At 35.9% G+C, this 21,041-nt stretch overlaps 1 protein-coding gene across 41 annotated transcripts in view; it reads right to left on the minus strand.

The window, feature by feature from the left end:
• GTDC1 (glycosyltransferase like domain containing 1) overlaps nucleotides 1-21,041 on the minus strand; it is a 428,467-nt gene that overhangs the window by 227,898 nt on the left and 179,528 nt on the right. For all 41 annotated transcript variants that reach the window (XR_012001510.1, XR_012001509.1, XR_012001508.1 and 38 more), the window contains 2 exons: nucleotides 10,377-10,544; nucleotides 6,837-7,010 (listed from right to left, as the gene is read on the minus strand). Coding sequence is in view for 34 of the 41 variants with exons in the window: in XM_072757661.1 (XP_072613762.1) it covers nucleotides 6,837-7,010; nucleotides 10,377-10,544 (342 nt within the window). In the remaining 7 variants the exon portion in view is untranslated. The remainder of the gene's footprint in view (nucleotides 1-6,836; nucleotides 7,011-10,376; nucleotides 10,545-21,041) is intronic.

A 21,041-nucleotide genomic window follows, 5' to 3' on the forward strand; every position in this document is an offset into this window, starting at 1 on the left:
TTAATGTATTCTTTTTTCTATTCTGCTTCTTTGGGGCTATCTTCAATTTACTATCAGATTTTTTTTTTTAATTTCTCATTCCTCTTCAGGTATCCTCTTTTTAAATACTTCAACCTTTTAAAAGTCTGCTTTCTTTCTTTTTCTTTTTTTTAAGATTTTTAATTTATTTATTCATGAGAGACAGAGAGAGAGAGAGAGAGAGGCAGAGACACAGGCAGAGGGAGGAGCAGGCATCACGCAGGGAGCCCGATGTGGGACTTGATCCCGGGTCTCCAGGATCACACCCTGCGCTGAAGGCAGCACTAAACTGCTGAGCCACCCCGGCTGCCCAAAAGTCTGCTTTCTAAAGCCTTGTGTCCTTTCTTTCATAACGTTACCATGACATGCTCCCTTTACTCAATATTTCTGTTGATTCTCTTTTATAAATCATTTGTTCTTCACTGGTCAGAGTCAAATGCCAGGGAACAGAACCTCTTTGGGGGGCACAGCCAATATAGAAAAAACCGTTAAGAATTTAGGTTCTAAAATCGGATAAAAAAAATGTTTGATCTCTTGTTTTACCTTTACTATCTGTATGACCGTAGGCAAAAAGTTGTTTCTATTCTCTATGGCTGAGTTTCTTCAACTATAAATGGAAAATAGCTTTCAGGATTGTTGGAAGAATAAAATGCTAAAATACACAGAACAAGCTTAGCACAATGTAGGGCTAAAATAAGAACCAGTAAGGTTAGCTGTTATGGTTAACTCTACCTTCTAAAGATGACTCTGTCAGAAAGCAAGTTGCAAATTCCTCTGATGTTCTGATTTCATTAGACTGAGAGTTGCACCAAGGCCTGGTGCAACTAAAATCCCCTAGTTGTACTCGGCCTTGCCTGTTTGGCGGTTACGTGATCTAGAGTAAGAAAATACCGGCTTTCTCTAGCCAATGTCTAACTCTGTTGGCTGCAGGACTGCTTCCTTTATTCTTTATATCACATAGCCATCAGCACCATGGAGTTCCACGTGAAATCTGCCTTCTTGATAAATATACAGTGAAATTTCCTTCATTTTCAATCTAATCTCTACCCTCTAACACAGCATAGACTTCCTAGTCATGAGCCTCATCTCAACAAGTCTTGAGATCATATTTATCTTCTAGCATGCCACAAGATGAATGTTTGTAGTCCTTCAGAATTCATGTTAAAATCCTACCCTGCCCCCATATGTGATGGTAACAGGAGGTGAGTCCTTTGGGAGATAATCTCATCATGAAGGTGGATCCCTCATCGATGGGATTAGTGTCTTTATAAAAGAGACTCCAGAGAGCTCCCTCACTCCCTTCATCATATAAAAACACAGCACAAACACAGAAAACAGAACTTCACCAGACACCAAATCTGCCAGAGGCTTAATCTTGGACTTGCCGGGCTCCAGAACTATGAGAAATAAACTCCTGTTGTTGATTAGCCACCCAGTCTACGGTATTCTGTTACAGCAGTCAAAACAGGCTAAAGCATGGTATTAATATTGCAAATTAGGTCTTGTTGACCACTGATCATCTGGCAGGCCTGGATGCCTTCAGTACCAGAGGAGCTAATGTATACGCCAGCAGCAAGGGGAGATCTAGTCCATAAAATGGCTCCAATCAGGAAGATCTAAAAAAGAGAGCCTACTGAAATATTCCCTGGTCACCTGAGCTTACAGATATTACAACTGTATGGGAAGGGTTTAGAAGTTCACTGTCTTCCTTTAGGTGAATATGGCTCGTGTACATTCTAGAGTGAGGCATGATGTCTACCTGCATTTGCTATTATTTATAATTTCTGCCAACAATGGGTTATGCACTTCCCTCCATTCTTACACAGGATTTACTGGCTATCATTTCATCTTTTTTAATACATAACAGCCATCCATGTGATGTACAAGCTGTACAATCATGGAGAAATGTCTGCAGGGGTTCTTCAACGTGCACAGTTGCCTGCCCTGCCATAGAATGGCTCCAGGCTGCTAGGCTTTTTCACTTCTCATATATTTTTTTTTAATAGTTTATCTCTCTCCTCCCTTGTTGTCAAGCTGTCAGTCAGCTGTCACTTCTTACTGCTGTCAGTGAGCCTGCCTTTATCGCACCCCCAATGTGATGCTGCTAATCTGCTGTCAGCTGAGAAATCAGATAATCAAGACCTCTGAAATTGCATTCACAATAAGTGGTGGGCTGAGCACAGGATGGAGATTTTGAGATATGAGTTCCAGTTCTTGCTCTGTCTGTATCTAGCTGTGTGGTTACCAGGAGACACTTAACTTCTCTGAACCTTAGTGCTTCCACCCACAAAATGAGGAGCAGAATCTGTGTGTGTGTGTGTGTGTGTGTGTGTGTGTGTCAGAGACAGAGACAAAGAGAGACAAAGAGGAAAGGAAAGAGATCTCATCCAAACTTGGGATTCTAACTTTCTCTGTCTACTAGAAAGAACATATGAAACTTTGCTGTGAGTTAACAGAATGCAGAATGGGGTACCACTGACTCTTTAATTGTCAAATTTCAAGGATATGTTTTAGTCATCACTTTATTTAACCTTGGTCCTCTGAATTCACTACTGACCTCATCTTCTTAAAACCCTCTTCCCTTTGCTCCAGAGGGTAATTCTCTCAGTTTTGGCCTCCTGACTCTTTTCTTCTCCTTTCAATCCTGGGCTCTTCCTCCAACAACCCTTTAAGTGTAAAGAGTGCTAAAGGCCAGTCTGAAGTTCAAAGCCAGGGTAATGATGAGAAACCAGCAACAAGCCCGAGAAGTAGCAACCTGAGCGTTCTAGGAATCAACCGAAGAATGTGTCACGGTGTGTCAATGCTGCTGAAATGTTAAAGAAGATGAGCACTGAGAATTGATTCCAGGATTTAGAGAGGCATGGAAGTCATTGGTAACCTTGACAAAAACAGTTTCAGTGAAGTAGCTATAAGAGGGAACAATAGGAATAAAAATGGAAGCAAGTATAAACAACTCTTTCAGGAGCTTTTGCTACTAACAGAGAGAAAAGGAACAGGCAATAGCAGAAGGGTGAAGTGGAATCAAGAAAGAACTTTTTAATTTTAAAGATGTAAAACAAATGGCATTTTTCTTATGCTGACAGTAATGATCCAAAAGACAGGAAAACTGATGATGCAGAACAGAGAAGGACAGATTGCTAGGACAGTGGTCCTTAGGTATGCACGAAGGAGGGACTCTGGTGGAAGCAAAGTCAGTTCATCCATATTAATAGGTGTGAAGATAAAGAAGATGCACCTAGAAGCACATGGATGGGCAGATGTGGCGGTGGCAGCATATAGAAATTCTCTGCTGACTGCTTCTGTTTTCTCAGTCATGATCTGAGAATGAAGATATAATATTTGTTATCAGAAGTTTACAAAGCAAGAAAAATGCATGATTAGTTATCTAGAAGATGGGAAATGTGGTCTGCTTGCCAGGCAGCTCAGAGGGACCAGATGAATTCAGGGTAGACTAATAAGTATAGCTGGATGTTTCCCTCCTAATTAGATTAAAGGAAAAGTGCCAAAGAAAAAAAAGAGAGTATATGCAAGACAGCAAGTAACATGATCAAATATGTTGGTTGAGCTCAAGGAGGAAGGAGCAAACTTGGGACAAGAAAAGAATCAAAATAAGGAGTTGGCTCCATCAATGGATGGTAGGTTCCTGTGAGGCCCAAAGACTGAGTCAGGATAAGAAACAGGATAATAAATGAACCTCTTTATATTAGGCTGCTCCTTTGGCAGGGTTCTCCATTTTCATGTGCTGATTAAGAGAGGGTAGAGAGGAAGAGGGTGCTTTATATTCAGCTGGCAGTAAATGTGCTAGGTTATATAACAGTGGGAGTGGGGAAATTAATAAGATGAAGTTGTCTTTACTACGGGGGCTATTATATACCAGGCATTTCACATATGCATTATTTCATTTAGTCACTATGCAACGCCTATGAGGTGATAAGGTAAATATAATCATAATATTAAAGAACCTAAGTTCAGGGTCATTACACTGACATAGGTCATAGAGCTAGTAAGTGGTAGTTAAGACTCAAATGCATGTAAGTACACCTCCAGTGTTTAAGAGCTTTCCTATCTCCAAATGTTTAATACACATGATAGTTTGTTTAAAAAAAAAGATATTTATTAATTTATTTAGAGCATAAACAGGGGGAGGGGCAGAGGGACTGAAGAGGGAATCTCAAGCCAACTCCCTGCTGAGTACAGAGCCTGATGGAGGGCTTGATCTCATAACTCTGAGATCATGACTTAAGCCAAAACCAAGAGTTAACTGACTGAGCCACCCTGGCACCCCAAATACATATAATGATAGTTTAGGGGATCCCTGGGTGGCGCAGTGGTTTGGCGCTTGCCTTTGGCCCAGGGCGCGATCCTGGAGACCCGGGATCGAATCCCACATCAGGCTCCCGGTGCATGGAGCCTGCTTCTCCCTCTGCCTGTGTCTCTACCTCTCTCTCTCTCTCTGTGACTATCATAAATAAATAAAAATTTAAAAAAAAAATGATAGTTTAAAGTGATATTCTTTCTTGCTATTATTTTTCTGGTCCATGAGAAAGACAAGGCAGTGAGGAGTGAGGAGGGCAATAGGTAACAGCAGTTGCCAGGAAGCCCAATATTACTGACATCCTATGTGACCGACATGCTCTGAATTTTAACTGTTATAAGCTTTAGAAATCCTCATATTTTTTGCTGAAATACAGCTTTTCCCCTTCTCTGACTAATATCCATTATAGTATACACGTTGTATTATAGCATATTGTATTAATAATTTAATTACATCTTCTACTTTGTTTTTACTTAAATTTATTTTTGCCATGAACAAATAATATTTATATAGGGAGAAAGATAGAAGCATTTAAAAGTTTTTTTTTAATCATCTTGGTTATGTTGCCTTTGGAATTACTAAATATTTTTCAACATCTCAACAAAATAATACTCTTTTAAGACTGCAGGCATTAGAATGATTGTCATTCATGCAAATAATCACTTACTTACACTATATGAGTTTGGGTTGGATAAAGCAAATTACCATTTGAAAATAATTCAAATAACACTCTGGGCTAAGACCTTGCTTATGAATGTTATCTTGGCCACAATATTTCTTAACCTTTTTCCATTTAGCTAGATTTATTTATGGTAATATAGTCCAAATTAATAAACTATTCAATTGCCACAGGTGTATTAAACATATGATGTTGTAAGGATATATCAGATGCAAATGAATTTTAAAACATAGTATTTATCTGGAATTCTATAGTGGTAATAATTAAGATGTAGTATAATCACCTACTCAAAGATGAACATTTTGAGTATATATTATATGAAAACCTTGAAAACATGTCACAAAATAAAGTTCATATCTTAAAGTATGACCTAAAATATAAACTGTGTTTTAACTAATCATAGATCTGAAGGATAACAATTATATTTTCCAAAAGTTGAAATTGTCTCATCCCACATATATATATATGCACAAATACACATTATTTATGCATATACATATTTATACATATACAAATATATAACTGGAAACCAATCTTGATCTTAGCTTCATTTGGCCTGAGAGTTGTCAAAACTGCAAATAAATGATTAAATGTTTTTGACAAATAACCTATAGTGATAGGAAGCTTGAAGAGTTAAACAGAAAACTGAATAAAAAATCATAGAGTTTAAACTTTAATTCAGTCTGTGACCATAGTCAGCAGTGTGAGTACAAGCCAGTCTTTGCTTCTCTGGGCCTCTGCGTTCTGAACTCCATAAAGTAAGAATTGGGCAAGGTTGTCTGACTTAAATTTTATGACTCACTAACTTGATTTGGTATTAGGCAGATTTTTCTTCAATGAAATATTAACTAGTAAAACACTCAAATAAATCAGCATTAAGAGTGCTGATGAGGACTACTGATCCCACAGCAAAATCTGGGTGAACTCAGTAAATCTAGAACACAGAGAGTAATTCAGACCTCCTGCATAACATGCATAGACATTAAATTGTTTCCTGCCTTCATTTCAGGGATGGGGAAGAAACAGCTGTCCCTGAACTTCTTTTAAGGGCATCATGAGTTACAAACAGCAGCATCCCCAGCTAGTATGAGTCCCACTGAAGTAAACTTTCTGTTCACATGGGGGAAATATTCCTACTGGTGATAAAAACCGTTTTGCTAGGTTTAATCAGAAGTGAAAAGGAATTTGAGAATGTTCCCTTTGAGCCACATCATCCACTGCTAATTCAGGGTGGGCCCAGCAACAAGGGTAATAAAAAATGTCCTTAGTAACAGAGGAAGAGAAATGGCAATTAAGTGTATTTGCAACCTAATGTGGAAGACCTACTCTTAATTAAGATAATATGAATAAAAGAAATGGAAGAAGGGAAAAAAATAGAAGAAAATAGCATGGGAAATGAAAGTAACCCAAGCAGTGAAATTTAACATTGATTTACTTAGAGTGGTTGCTATATACATATAAACCCATGAGCATAAGCTGAATACAAAGGTTGAGAAATATGCTTGACAATGACTTCTGTAACAAAACAACAAATAAAGAAACAAAACAGGAAGTGTCAAAAAAGCCAACGCAGCTTGCTTGAGGAAACCAATAAATAACAGAAAACAAAGGATGAACTCAATATTAGAACTAAACGTTCAGTGATTGGTTGGACACAGGACCATTTAAAATGTTTGTAAATCACAGCATGTTGAAACAGAACTCGATTCTCTAATTAACCATGCTCATGCTGAAAAGTTATAATTGGCAAGAATGCCACAAATTTCTATACATTTGGGGAATAATTTATGACACAATATTGAAAATGGAGTCAAACATACCGACCTGCTCACATCAGGAAACCTGATGGGAAAGTAAATAACTTGGCACTTAGGTCTGATGATGCTTTCCAGATCCTTGGGTCTGTGATCAGGAATCAGCTTCATAAATTTTCCAATAGAGGTGAGAAATGACTCCATGTTAAAAATCGAGTTGAATACCACCACGTCAGCCACCAGGCTGTAAAGGGAAGGGATAAATGCAAACGATGAACCCACAGTCATTCACAGTTATCTTTTATAAGCCTAAAACCTCTGTGTTAATCAGAGTTTATACTGTACTTGGGTTTGCAAAGAACTCTACACTTCCCATCAGTATTTACTACATCGCTTCTAATAGATAAGTTAGTTTCATTCCCATTCCATCATGGTAGGTTAGATTGCTGGCATCAGGGAGGAAAGGCAAGAGAAAAATTAAATGATTTATTGGGTTCTTATGAGGCTTCAAGCAAAGTTTATTTTTTTTGCAGTGTCAGGATTTTCTATATTATCAACAACAGTAAGTACAACAGGAACTTTTCCTTTGTGGCCCAAATGCCCACATCGGATTTCTATGTCAGTGACACATATCGTTTTACGCCATACTGTTGACAACAGAACACATGCCATACTTTTCAGTACCTTCAAGGAGAGTAGTTCAGATAAAGCTATTTCACATAAGAGCATACCTTTCAACGTGTGGTTAAAGTCTATTTCTTGTTTAATCGTTTCTTCAAGAAATCATTAGGTTTTTTAAAGTTCTGGAACTATACAGATTATATGGGATCTCTACAAATAAGTTATTTTACGATTAGAATATATTCGGGGTAGTCTAAGAAGAGGGGCCACAACACCATGGGCCCTTAAAATTAAACAAAATAAATATATTATCCATTACTTTTGATGGAAAGATTGTGTTCCTCCCCTTACTATTTTTTAAATACAAATAATCCAAAATACATTGTTATAAGGAAATGTGAAAACAAATTTTAGGTGTCATAAATATGTCAGCATTGTTCAGAACTGCCTAGAACATTTTGTTGAAGAACAATGAACACAAATGATAACTATGGGCAAGCCGGATAAAACCTGAATATGTAGCATGTTCCCTTTATGAGTAAAAAAAACCTGACTTAATAAATAACTGCTTTGACTTTTTAACATGGTCCTCTTTGCTTTAAGCAATGATTCCATGTCAGTCTCACTGTCACTGGATTTCAGTAAAATGCACACAAATGTTTTAATGAGAAGGTACATAAGCCCAAATAGCAGTTAGTTTGATTTCACCTTGAAAGTGACAAATCAAGAAAAGTCCATAAAAAGACACAAAAGTCCATAAACCTATAAAACACAAATTAACAGGCAGAGCTTACAGAATAGGAATATCATAGCAAACCCTCCGTTTACTGAGGGCAGCCAAAGTTCCTATTATTAATACACAGCAGAATGAAAAACCTACAAAGGAATGTTGAATTGCCACCTTTATGCCTCCCCTGCAAAACTGTTTTTCCCTACAAGTATTTTTTTTTTTTAGTTGCAACCTAGTGGAAATTTGGGGGTAGGGGTGAGAACAGCATGGATAATACAAAAGAATGTCACAGAAGTGCTGACACAACACCAAGCAATAAGGAAGCCAATATAATAATATACCAAAAGTTGAAGGATGTTTTACAGCTAGTCTGTTTTCACCATATGTCACATATTGTAATAGCGACCCACAGGTCATAATATACAGTTACGACATGTGTTCATAAGTCAGAGGGTTAGTGAAACCTCTATTTAAGGTGAGTGCTTATGCCAGTCACCTCTGAGGTCCTTAACTGCCACTCGGTCAGGAAAGAAATCCGACAGTGCCAACAAAAGCAGAAGTCAGCAAGAAAACTAAAGAAACATTTGAGGAAGCAAGACTCATACTTTTCAAAGAGAATCTGAAACAGGACTGCCTTCTGACACTCTTATTTGTCCTCTGGACAACTGCAAACCATTTTTTTTTTCTCATTAAGAGTCCAACCAATGATTGAGTCTACTTCTTTCTCCCAGAGCTTGTCTATCAGTTTACCCTCTTGAGAAGAGCAATGCTGGAAAATCATGTACGAGCTTTTATAGTCTCATTCCTTTTGAGGAAAAACAATCTTTTATAAAATAGATGAGGGGCAGTGAGATAAATTTTTTTATAGATATCTGCCCTCATAGGGCATGCAACCCAACTACTTATACTCTTAAAAACCCAGTCTATGCTAAATTAAAGATCCAAGACAGTCTACAGAAATATTCTTTTCATGCACTTCCTCTCTGATATGAGTGGGTGTAACTTCCATTAACTTTAAAGCCACCCATAAAGGGAAAAATAGACTTAATTTTTTCCCCAGTTATTTCTCAGGGGTAATAAACACACACTATCTGAGGAAAAGAATGATGCTAATTCAAGAAATCAAAAGAATATTACAAATGTTTTCCATATTGATAAAGCACAAAATGATTTTATTTTTGTTTTTAAAACATATTTCCCTTCTCAGTTTCAATATAAAATAAAGTATTTTAATTTTATTATGAAATTTTAAAACGGTTGCTTTTTTATGAGACATTTGACGTGAAGCAGTTCCACTCTATTTTGATGGCACTGCTACTTCACAATTGAAGCAGCTTGTAAAAATGATTGCAGGAAAACATTTACGAAATACTCGAAACACAGAAATATTACCATATAGTTGTTTTTCTATGTCAACTAAACTATGGAATATGCTTATAAGAGTTGGGAGTCTGTTTAAACACATCATCAATCCCAATTGCTAAATAACATTTAAAAAAGGTGAGTAAGATGTATCCAATCACTGCCAACCTGATTCTATTCGATTGCTGCAGTTATATGAATAGGATCCAATACCAAAGCCGTTTCAGAGTTGTTATTAACTTCTTTCATTAACTAAGCTTCAAGAGATACACTTTGTTGAAGTAACAACAGAGAAGGACCATCACCTTTGAAATGTCATGGTATTTTAAGGCTGTGCAATTTCAGAGGACTCAATGAGGGGAAAAAAAAAAAAAACAACCACCTAAAGATTCATTTTCCATAGTTTCCTCTTACAAACAATAAAAAAACAGGACAAAAACTCCTTGCTCTAATATGCTCTAATTTTTATTTCTTCCTCTGTAAATTTTTATGTTGACTTCAGCTGGATATACTGAAAGTGGCTGGTAAATGAAAACTAACTGTTCTAAAAAGTATTGTTTAAACAATACATGATGGAATCAAGGGGTGAAGAAGGTCTCTTGTCGACATTTTGATTCTGTTTTGATTGTTGTAGAAAATAGGTAACTTGTTCAACATATAATTAGATTGTTACACACATGTATCTTAAAAGGGATTAGCCGTTTTCATATCTATATATCTGTATAGATATATAGTAAAGGCACAAGCAATTACTACCATGTAAGGTATGTTTAAACATACACACCTACCTTAAGGAGTTTTTAAAATAAGTGTATGGTAGGTCTCCAGATTTAAAAGCTAACTATAAAAAAAAAAGGGGGACAAAGGTCTAAATATAATGATATAATCTATACCTACCATGAGAGAATTTGGTTGTATCCATATTGGAAATCCCTCTCCTGACATTTCTTGACAGGATATACCAATTGGTTCTCATGGAAGTACAGAATCTTTTTCAATTTTCCAAGGTCAGGCCGAAGGGCAGCCAGTTCGGTCAGGTTCAGCACTGAGCTTGAAAAGAGGATCCTAGGAAACAAGGAAATTAAAGTTTACTGACCCAAGCATGCGTGAAGTGGTCATCCTTCACCTTTCTCCCCTTTTCCCTCTTCCTACCCCAAGAAAAACATATCCCCTATAGGGACACATCAATAGTTATGCCTTAATACCATGTAGCAGCATTCTAAGTTTTGATCTCTTAAAAAGCAGCTGCTAAGAACTATAAAAGCCATGAATCTCATTGGTCTTCTCAGCTCAGTTACTGGGAGATGCAAAAAAAAAAAAAAAAAAAAGAAAAAAAAGAAAAAGAAAAAAAGCCGGATGGATTTTATTGAAAAAGGCAAGAAAAGCTCTATCTGTGAAGGACAAATGGAACAAAGATAAGGCTGACTGGGGAATACTTTGCTTGCCAGTTTCATTACACTTTACTTCTTTATGCAACCAACTACTGAAATTCAATATATGAGCAGGAATGGCACATGTTCATGTTATGACATAAACCCTTTTGATTTATGCAATAGACTTATCAAGTGTGGCCTTTTTTTCTTGGCATGTTTTCTTCACTGTCCCTCTCCTTCCCCCCACCCCTTTATTTTAACCATCCTGCAATATTTCGTGTTTTTTAAAAAATATTTTATCCTCCATTACTGGACTGTTAATGGCATCAGACGTGTCAACTATAAAACTCCTTATATAAAACATAAACATTAAAAAAGGAAGAAAGCTATTCCTTCTCTTTGTGAAAAAAAGGAACCTGAAAGCTTACCCACCATGTTTATAAATGAAACTGTATATTTACTCATTCACTCCACAAACATTTACCAAATGCCTACTGTGTGCCAGAGTCTAACAGGAAGAACAGAAAAGATGAAACAAGAGAGCCCACCACGATAAATGCTGCCTGCAACAGTGACATTAGCAAGGAATTAAGAGGAACAAACAAGAAAGGAGTAATAACTATCTAGGACAACCTGGAAATGTTTCCCTAATGAGGTATACCACATATGGACACAAAAGAGGGACAAATTACAGTCTCTGAATAGCTGAAGACATTTCAATGGCACAATTTTGATGTAATGCCACCTTTATAACATAATGTAGCATCATTTGACCCTTACAGTTTTAATTCCCATTCTAAAAAATGAGGATCAAGAAGGTTAAGAGTTTTTGTGTTTATTTTCCCCCTGGAATCACATTGGTAGAGAGTAGCAAAGCAGAAACTCCTGGTCTTCTAGGCCTGACGTACTTTTCATTATACCATGGATATGAATTGGTTGTGGGCTACTTACGCTGCAAATGCTTTTTTCTGTACTTAATAAATACAAAATATTATACTTGTTATTACCATGATTACAACTACTATAAATTCTCCCTTGCTGACAAGCCAAATGGCTAACTTCAGGTGTTTATATGATCTGCAGCACTAGCCTTTCACATAAGAAGAAGGATTACATGATAAGTGCATATATCATAAATAGGAATTCTAGTGTCTTCTTCATGGACTAAAATAGGTACATAAGACCAAAAGGCAGTGATCTCTCTTTAAGCCCATACTGCTATATTAATGTCATGGTTTAATGCTTTGAAGTAAAAAATCTTACAAAGGAGATGTATTTATTTTTTAATTGTCTATTTGTACTCAACTAAAGCAAACAGAAAAACTGTGATGAAAAAAATTGCCCTATTTTGTCCAAAAATATTCCCACCACCACAATCAAGTATAAGCCTTTCTAAAACTGCAGAGATGGAAAATTCTGCAATATGAAGATATTCGCTTATTTACAAATCTGATCCTTAGTAGAGAGAATAATAAAATATTAATCTCAATCAATCAATATTTTCCTTAAAAGAAAATGGATGATGACTTGTGGGTCTAATTATTGAGTAATACCCCTACTCTCCCTCCATACAATACTATTGTAAGCAATGACTCATTCTTAATCATGAGACCTGAGCAAGGTTTTTTACACACAAGGCCAAAAAATTCATTAAATGCAGCCCCCATATTACTTATTAACTACAAAGAAAAAAATAGTACCTTAATGGGCAAATTTGGTAGACATCAATTTACCCAAGTCATCAAACTTAATATGAACAATAATAGGACAAATGATATGTATTTCCCAGTGTGATACACTGACAAAGATACAAATAACCAGTGTAGTATTCCTGCCAAAAAATGCCTGATCTGAATTTGGTCATGAGGAGACAATCAGATAAAAAATCTACAAAATAACAGGGCTTGATTTCCAGAAATGATAGTGGCATAAAGAAAAGATTAAAGGAAAATGGACACCAAAACAAAATGCAATATTTGATTCTTGACTGGGACAAGACAGTTATAAATGACATTATGAGGACAATAGGGAAACTCTGCATATGGACTCAGTTAAAGACTGTAAATTTTTATCAATTAAATTTCTTAATGTAATAATTTTATTACGGTCATTTTTGAGAATCTACTTATTCTTAGGAGACACACTAAATTATTTACATGTGAAATGTCACCATGTCTACGACCAATTCTTACATGGTTCAGTTAAAAGGCTACTAATAACAATAAATATTCCTATGTATATATTTGCATAGAGATACAAAATGTATAAAATGTTAATCTAGTCAATTAATCTAGATGAATGGTATATTGTAACTCACTGGCCTAGTCTTCAAATTTTTGTTTTGTTACACATTTACAAAATTACAAATTTGAGGAAATATGCATTAAATGGCAGTAAGTAGAAGGGAAAAATACATTCCATAAAAAATAAACCCATTATATATGTATTTCTAGTCATAATCCAATTGTTAATTTCCTACATGAAAGTTATCCTCAGGATGGACCATCTGTAGCAAATGTTTAACCAAGAAGAGTCCTTCACTATACTCCTACCATACACCTCCTCTCCTTACTCTACCTACTAGCTGATCCATAATTAAGAGATTCAGATCCAAAGTTGAGCCTTCCAAATAAAACCCCCTAAATGAAATAATGTAATATATTCAGAAGTGAAATGACAATGATCTTCATAATATTAACCATTTGGGACTGCCCAGACCAACACTTCCTTCAGTTTGTTCAATCATTAACAGGAAAATCATTTTATTTTTATAACTGATCTTGAAATAGCCCTCACAATTTCTAAATTATAGAAATTACCTCCATCATTAGGAAAACATTTCCTCTTTACTTTTTCAATTATAAAATAGTAGTTAAATTGGACAAGAAGAAGTTCCAGAAATATTTAAGTCAGTGGCACCCAAAAAGTAGTCATGAATATGCCCACGAAAGGAATGCAGGTAAGATTCGCAGGCAATTTTTACTTTGCCCCTTTTCAACAATTAAAAAAAAAAAAAAAAGTTAATGCAGTGAATGACATCACTCAATCAGCAGCTAACCCCTAGGCTTCCAATGTTCATCTTGCCTCAGGTATTATTTAAGCAATAAATCCTAACAAGGTGAGCCTTATCATCCCACACTGTGTCTCTGACAGGAAAGGGCACAAGGTGATAGCAAAAACCACTAGGAACAAGATAATTCCTGACAGCTGCTGCTTGAGCACAAGTTAAATTGAACAGTTTATCTCAGCATGAAGATGTTATAAGGTTTTATGTTTAATATTTTTAAATTAACATAAAAACCAGAGAAAGCGGTTGTGCAATCTTTCACAAACATGACATACTACAATCACTGTATAAGCTGGATTAGTACTTATTACCATGCTACTACAGAATTAAGCTGTTTTTAGACCACCAAAGAGCTTTAAATTGCAACTTTTGTCTCTGTAAGAGAAACCTATATTTAAAATGTCTGCTAAATTCAAATTAACGGCTACATCATTAGCTTATACCATCTCACCAAAAGTCTAAGTAAGCTGCTATTATAACCGTCTAACCAAAATGGCTCTGTGCTGTAAGCCACTGTATCCATATATATGTTTCAATTGTTTCCAATGCACATTATATCTACAAACTGAGGTATATTTGCTCAAGGAATCCAAAATCATTCAACGTAATGAAATACAAGATTAGAGATTTTATATTTTTCTGGCTCAGTTTGAATAAACTAATTATTTGCCTGTTACTCTATTCTCTTAATACATAAAAAGAGATGCTGAAATATACCTAAGCAAGCGTGTGAAGAGTGAGCTACTATTATCACAATGCACACTTTTATTATCTTAATGGTATGGAAGGGAAGTGAAATGAGAAACAGAAAATAGGCATTCAATATTCCAACCACCACCATGCAATCTACTAATCATACTTCATGAACTAAGTTATCTCAACGGACTCCGTGAACTCTTTTCAATGGCCCCTTCCACCCCCAAAAACAATTTATCACATTTATCACAGTACACAATTTAACACAGATACTGATTTGGGTTGAATTCTCAAATAATTTTTTTGCAGGGCTTCAGTAAGTCTTTGACAAAAGAGTCAATTCCATTCTTCCAGTTGTGTCTCCTTGCTCAGTAACTAAACTCCTTGTCCAGACTCATGTAGCTCGGCCTCATTAACAAAGTCTTTGTTGTTCCACTGCTGCTTATCTTGATTCTTGCTCCTTGATATAGACTGCCTAGAATTCTAGATCCTATACTTTCTGTGGTACAGTGTTTTCTGTGATGATGGAAGTGTTCTGTATCTGTAGTATCCAATATAGTGGCAGCTAGCTACATATGGCTATGGAGAACTTGAAACGTAGCTAGCGCAAGGGAAGAATTAAATTTTAAATTGACTATAGCTTGATCAATTTAAGCATAAACTAAACCGCCATAAAGTAATGGGTATTGTACTGGAAAGTACAGCTCCAGGTGGACCAAATTTCCTCAATACAATACTTCACCCATGATACCTGAAAGCAATGTCTCACTGAACTGCTTTTCTCATGGAGACCCCTGACCTGCTTGTGATAACCTAATTTCTAAGTTCCTCCTGACGTGCTGAATTTCATCTACCAGGTTCTCTAATTCTGGAATGGCATTATTTCTTTTTCCTCCTGCTAATGAGAAAGCACACGCTCACAACAGAAAATGTTTTAAGTATAAAAAAATATAAATTAAGTGAATGTCACCTGCAACCACTCCAAAAAAGAGTCACTATTTTCATTCCGGTGCTCATTTAGCCACTATATGTTGAGTATCTATTATTTGCAAGGCACTTGGCTAAATGATGGACATAAGATGGGAAAATAAAGTAGCTAAGGCAAAAAGAAAACTGGCAGGTGGAGGAACTGAATAAGGACCCAGGAGACTAGGGACACCTGGGTGGTTCAGTGGTTGGGTGTCTGCCTTTGGCTCAGGGAGTGAGTGATCCCGGAGTTCCGGGACCGAGTCTTGCATTGGGCTTCCTGCATGGAGCCTGCTTCTCTCTCTGCCTGGGTCTCTGCCTGTCTCTCTCTCTCTCTGGGTCTCTGCTTCTCTCTCTCTGTCTCTCTATGAATAAAATCTTAAAAAAAAAAACAAAAAAAACAAAAAAGGACCCAGGAGGCTGAAGGAGTTTGCTCAATGAGAAAGTGGCCAGAGAAAAGGATAATTCTGGAAGTCTCTGGAAGAAAAGACCTTATCAAGAGAATAATTTTGGATATAGTGGTAAGAGCAATGGAAAAGAGATTGAGGATTTTTAAGAAGGGAAATGCCAAAGTTATATATGCATATTGAGTATATTCACTTTTATTCTTTTCACTTTGTAGTATGTATACATTATTGCATAGTTTAATTTTTTTTTTGCTTTTAACACTTAACCTGCTGTTTTACTACGTAAAAACTTATTTCTGAAACATATGATTTTTAACAGATTTCATGATATGATGTGTCATAGTATCTTCAACCAGGGCGTGACTCTTATATTCACATATTTATAAAGTTTAAACATTCTTTGGTATAGTCTCTCGTATTTCTATGACATTTGTCTATGTATTTCGTAAGATGTTTTATTACTTTTTAGTATCAGAAAACTTTACACTGACTACTGTATGGAGAACATACTGTAAGGAATCCCTTGGGAAGACAGGAGAACAGTAAGGCAAAGAGAAAAGAAGTGATGGTGGCTTGGGTCAAGATGGTAGTGCTAGAGGTGATGAGAAGGAGCCAACGGTTTGCTGATGAACCGGATATAAGAACTGAAAGAGAGGAATGCTATCATTTCCTTCACTTTGTCACTTCCAAAGTGTGGTGATAATGTTTTAATATAATAGGAGCTCAATACACATATATGCATAGATGAAAATTATTTCCAAACCTTCAAAAGTCTTTGGCTTAAATATATATTTCTTTAATTTGTAAAACCTGTGTAGAATGATAATAGAGTTCTAATATTCATTAATCATTGATATGCAAAATTCATTTTAACTATGCTTTAGTTGTCAGCTACTTCATCTTAATTAGACCATTTCTACTGCATGTTTAAATGCTGTGGACTTTCAAAAACCTTCAAGAACATGCATAACAAAATGTTTCCATTTGCTAAAACAATTAAAAATACAAGATGGAAGTCTTATCTAAAGGGAATGGAAATGTAGTCATTTAATATCCAGGTTCCTGTGATGGGTAATTTACAGGCTGTTAAAGAGAGTATCCAGCTTCCCAAAAGCTGTCCCACAGGGTAGCATCAAGTAATCAGTTTTGCTTTTTTCCTCCACCATATAATGTTCCTTTTCTGTGCTTATCATTATGGCCAAAGGAATACTGTGTAAAGAACACTTGTCCAGAAGGCAGGAAATCAAAGTCTGTAGGTGGGACACGCCACTGAACAGTATCTCCGAGTGGTTTCTTAATATATATCCACTCCACAGTCATCAGCACTCTGACCTGCCTTACAGCTGCCTAAGGAGATAAATTATACATATATATATATATATATATATAAAATAAGCTTTTATAGCTAAAGGAGCCACTTAAATTCAGGTGTCTCAAATTATTCAGGCTAATTCTCAAGTCTTTTAATTCTTGGTATTGTGTCTAATCCATAAAAGACACCCAGTAATTATGTTGTAACAAGAAAGGAAGAAACAGGGAGGGAGTGTGTGTCTAGAAAAAAAAATAGAAATAAATCGAAATTTTTACTGTGTATACTTAAACACTTTTGATGTATTCTGGGACTAGAATCTATTAAGAGTATTCTTGTAAGACACAAAGGAATATAAATCACTCAGACCATTTATAGATAGATCTCTTTTAAACAATCTATCAATTAGTATACAAATCAAAATATTGTTAAGTCTTGACAAACTAACGAGTACAAGATAACACCCCTGTTCCAAAAGAGCTGAAAGTATAACTGGTAAAATAAGCCATAATACAGGAAACACTAAATAACAATCAAAAAGAGGAGTTCTAGCTCTGTCCTGCACAAGAAATGTGACAAAGCAGGGCAAGACGGATTATAAATAAAGGGAGAGGAACTAAAGACCATCCGTTCAGAGGAGGAAAACAAAATGAAGAGTAGTGGAAGATCAGGAAGGGTCACGTTCATGGAGGGTATCAAGGGAGTCCTGGGTCCTGAGGTCTTGGATCTGGAATGGTCATTGCTACTTGAATTCAGTCAGAGAGGAGGGATGGTTGCTTAAAGTTTAGAGTTTGAAAAAAAGTAAGTAATCAAATAAAACTGGAAAGGTGTTCCTTCCATCAGACCTAGAAGCACCCAAATATAGCATAACAAGTTTGCCAAGTTCACACTTTATCTGTTAGCAATACAGGGATCCACTGTATGTTTATAATTATTCTAACAATGCTTTATTTCTTTTCATTATCCTTAACTAAGTCAATGGTGAATGCTCGTTGGCTGAGAAAAATGGTAGTAAAATGAGAGGACGAGTTATCAAAGTATCACCATCACTACCACTCTCAAAATAAGAAAGGTTGTTCTATACATATCTAAAGATAAAACCAATTTCTTTAAAACCATGCCTGTCCAACAGCTATGTGATCATATTCTAAAGGAAGACAAGGAACCATGAGTAATGCAAGAGTTGTTTTTTTTTTAACATATATCATCTAATTTAATCATTCTAAGAGATGTGTCTTATTATTTCTAGTTTACTAATTAAGAATTAAAGCACGAGAGGTTTGGTTAAGTGCTAAGGCAACAGCAGTTACTAAGAGGCAGAGAGGAGTTCCAAATCCAAGTCGATCTGGACCCAAAGCCTCTATTTTTTTCAGTTATTCCACACTGATTTTGAGTCATCTAAGATTAGAATGTGACTCAATGGTTCCTGTTAACTGTACTTCTCATTATCATCTGTGTTTGAGAAGTAAAAATATAAATGGCATAGGAATGGCATAAATGGCATAAAAAATATAAATGGCATAAATAAAACTGAGTAGTTTTATTTCACCCCTTCATTCAGCATATATTTCCTGAGTGATTTACACTGTTAGATAAACTGTGGAAAGCTAGTGACCATCAGTGAAGGATCTCCTGGAGACATGCAATTGAGGTGGCCATTCCAAGTCAGCCTACTGGAATAACAAGGACGTGGCCAGGCACTGGGATAGAGAAAAGTGGATGATATTAAAAGCAATGGAGATAACAGTAATATTGACTTGGTTACAGGAGGGCAGGCTAAGGGTAACACCAAGGTTTCTAGCTTGTGCAATCAGATGGGCAATGGTAACATTCCTTAATACAAAAGGAGAAAAAAGATTAGTGGTTGGAATAGAGGAGAAATGAAGGGACAGGTTCTACAAATGTGGAATATAAGTGGAGTGCCCAGTATGTAACTAAAGATAACAGATAATAGACTGACAAAAGAAAGTGCATTGGAGATTCAATTGAGCTAAAGGACCTGGTCACCAAATGTGTTCATTAAAAATCGTGGGCTCTGGTTTGTTACATAATTTTACATATCTTTCCTACATGTTTCTCCAATAGTCACAGGTTATCTTATTTTCTCCTAGTAAAGTATATATATTCCTTGATGAGAAAAATTAGATCTACTGTTCTTTTCTTTAGTATCCTATAGTTTCCCTATCGTGACAGGTACCACTCTGGATTTTAAATTCTCTTAGGACACGCCCAAATCTTCCTTGTTCACTATCCTATCTTGGATGCTCAAAAAATGTTTTGAATTAAGAGAATGAACAAATGGATGAGTCAGTCATTTGTAACCTTAATGACACTGAAAAAATCAAACTGGTTGATTTTCTGCATACAGTCGAGTGTTCAATATGGTATTTACTCCTTACCATTAAAAACAAGTGGGGAAGCAACTCACGTCCTATTGGGAAGCATCTCACATCCCCAATAGAAAACACTTACCTTCTACCTTGAGCACACAACACGAGTCTAGGATTAATTATTTGATGTCACTTTTGATCAAACTCGTTACTTTTTCTTTGAGTCCCTAATAATATCTCAGGCACTGTTCTCTGCTTCATCATCCTAAAATAGGACTCATGATATGATCCATAGAAAAGGAACTCTTGGGGAAAGGTAGGTGTCAACCTGGTACAAAGATCAGGAATGTACAATATCATGATAATAATTTCTGTCATCTTCAGGGATTCATGATCATAGGCTTTGAAGAACTAAGTCAATTAACGTGCAAAGCACATCTAACTTGCTGAGTGTGCTGGGAACACTTCATATGGTGTTTTATCTCCATAAACTAATATAATTAGTATGTGAAATATTTATAATTCACCTCATGATTAATCTATTGTAGACTATTCCTTAACAGCAGCATATTATTTTATATTGGAATGTTCTTTGCCCTTTAGTTCATGGCACTCATGGAGTTCATTTCTAAATATTATAAAGTTGGAAGACCAGAAGCCCAAGGTAATGGATACAGGTCCTATCATTACTCTAACCCAATACTACCTATGTTGTTGAGATTATACATGTTTAAGGACACACTGACCAGTCAAGCCAGAAAGACTACCACTCAAATAGATACATAAAGCTCAGTTCAGGCACAAGCCTGAGAAACAAACTACAGACAAACACAAGTGGCTTTTTGATATTATCATCCTCGGCTTGAATATTATGACACAAGAATAGTTAAAACAATCATAACAACAACAACAATAATAACTGCCTCCTGGTATATCAAGTAAACTACTCCTGAAAACCATGGAAAGTAAGGTATTTCGTGCCCAAATAACGAATAAGCTAACAGGGAAAAATATGGTAACTTGCTATTTTTACTGAGTCACATCTACCGCTAAAATTAACAAGCACAAAATAAAGTGCCTCCTAAATATTCAGTCTTTCTATAATCGGTCATAAGACCTAAATTTTTTGGTTCTTGTGAGTATTTGTTTTAAATTTGCTTCCCAGAATCCTGTAGTCTATTGAGCTGTTCTATCATTTGATTTGTGACATTTTGTTGTTATGCTTCTCATAGAGATTATCCCTGTGTTTTGATTATTTCTCCTATGTTTGTTTTGGCAAGTCAAAGGCAGTTCTTTGAAATCTTCCCTGAATTTGGCGCTTAATATGCCATTTGAAGAAATAACTCCCTACAAATAATTTAGTTAGTATCCCTAATGTTTTGCTATTTTTACACATCACTTTAATTATAAGGGT

The sequence above is a fragment of the Vulpes vulpes genome, chromosome 5 (genome assembly GCF_048418805.1).
Source record: "Vulpes vulpes isolate BD-2025 chromosome 5, VulVul3, whole genome shotgun sequence".
Lineage (NCBI taxonomy): Eukaryota > Metazoa > Chordata > Mammalia > Carnivora > Canidae > Vulpes > Vulpes vulpes.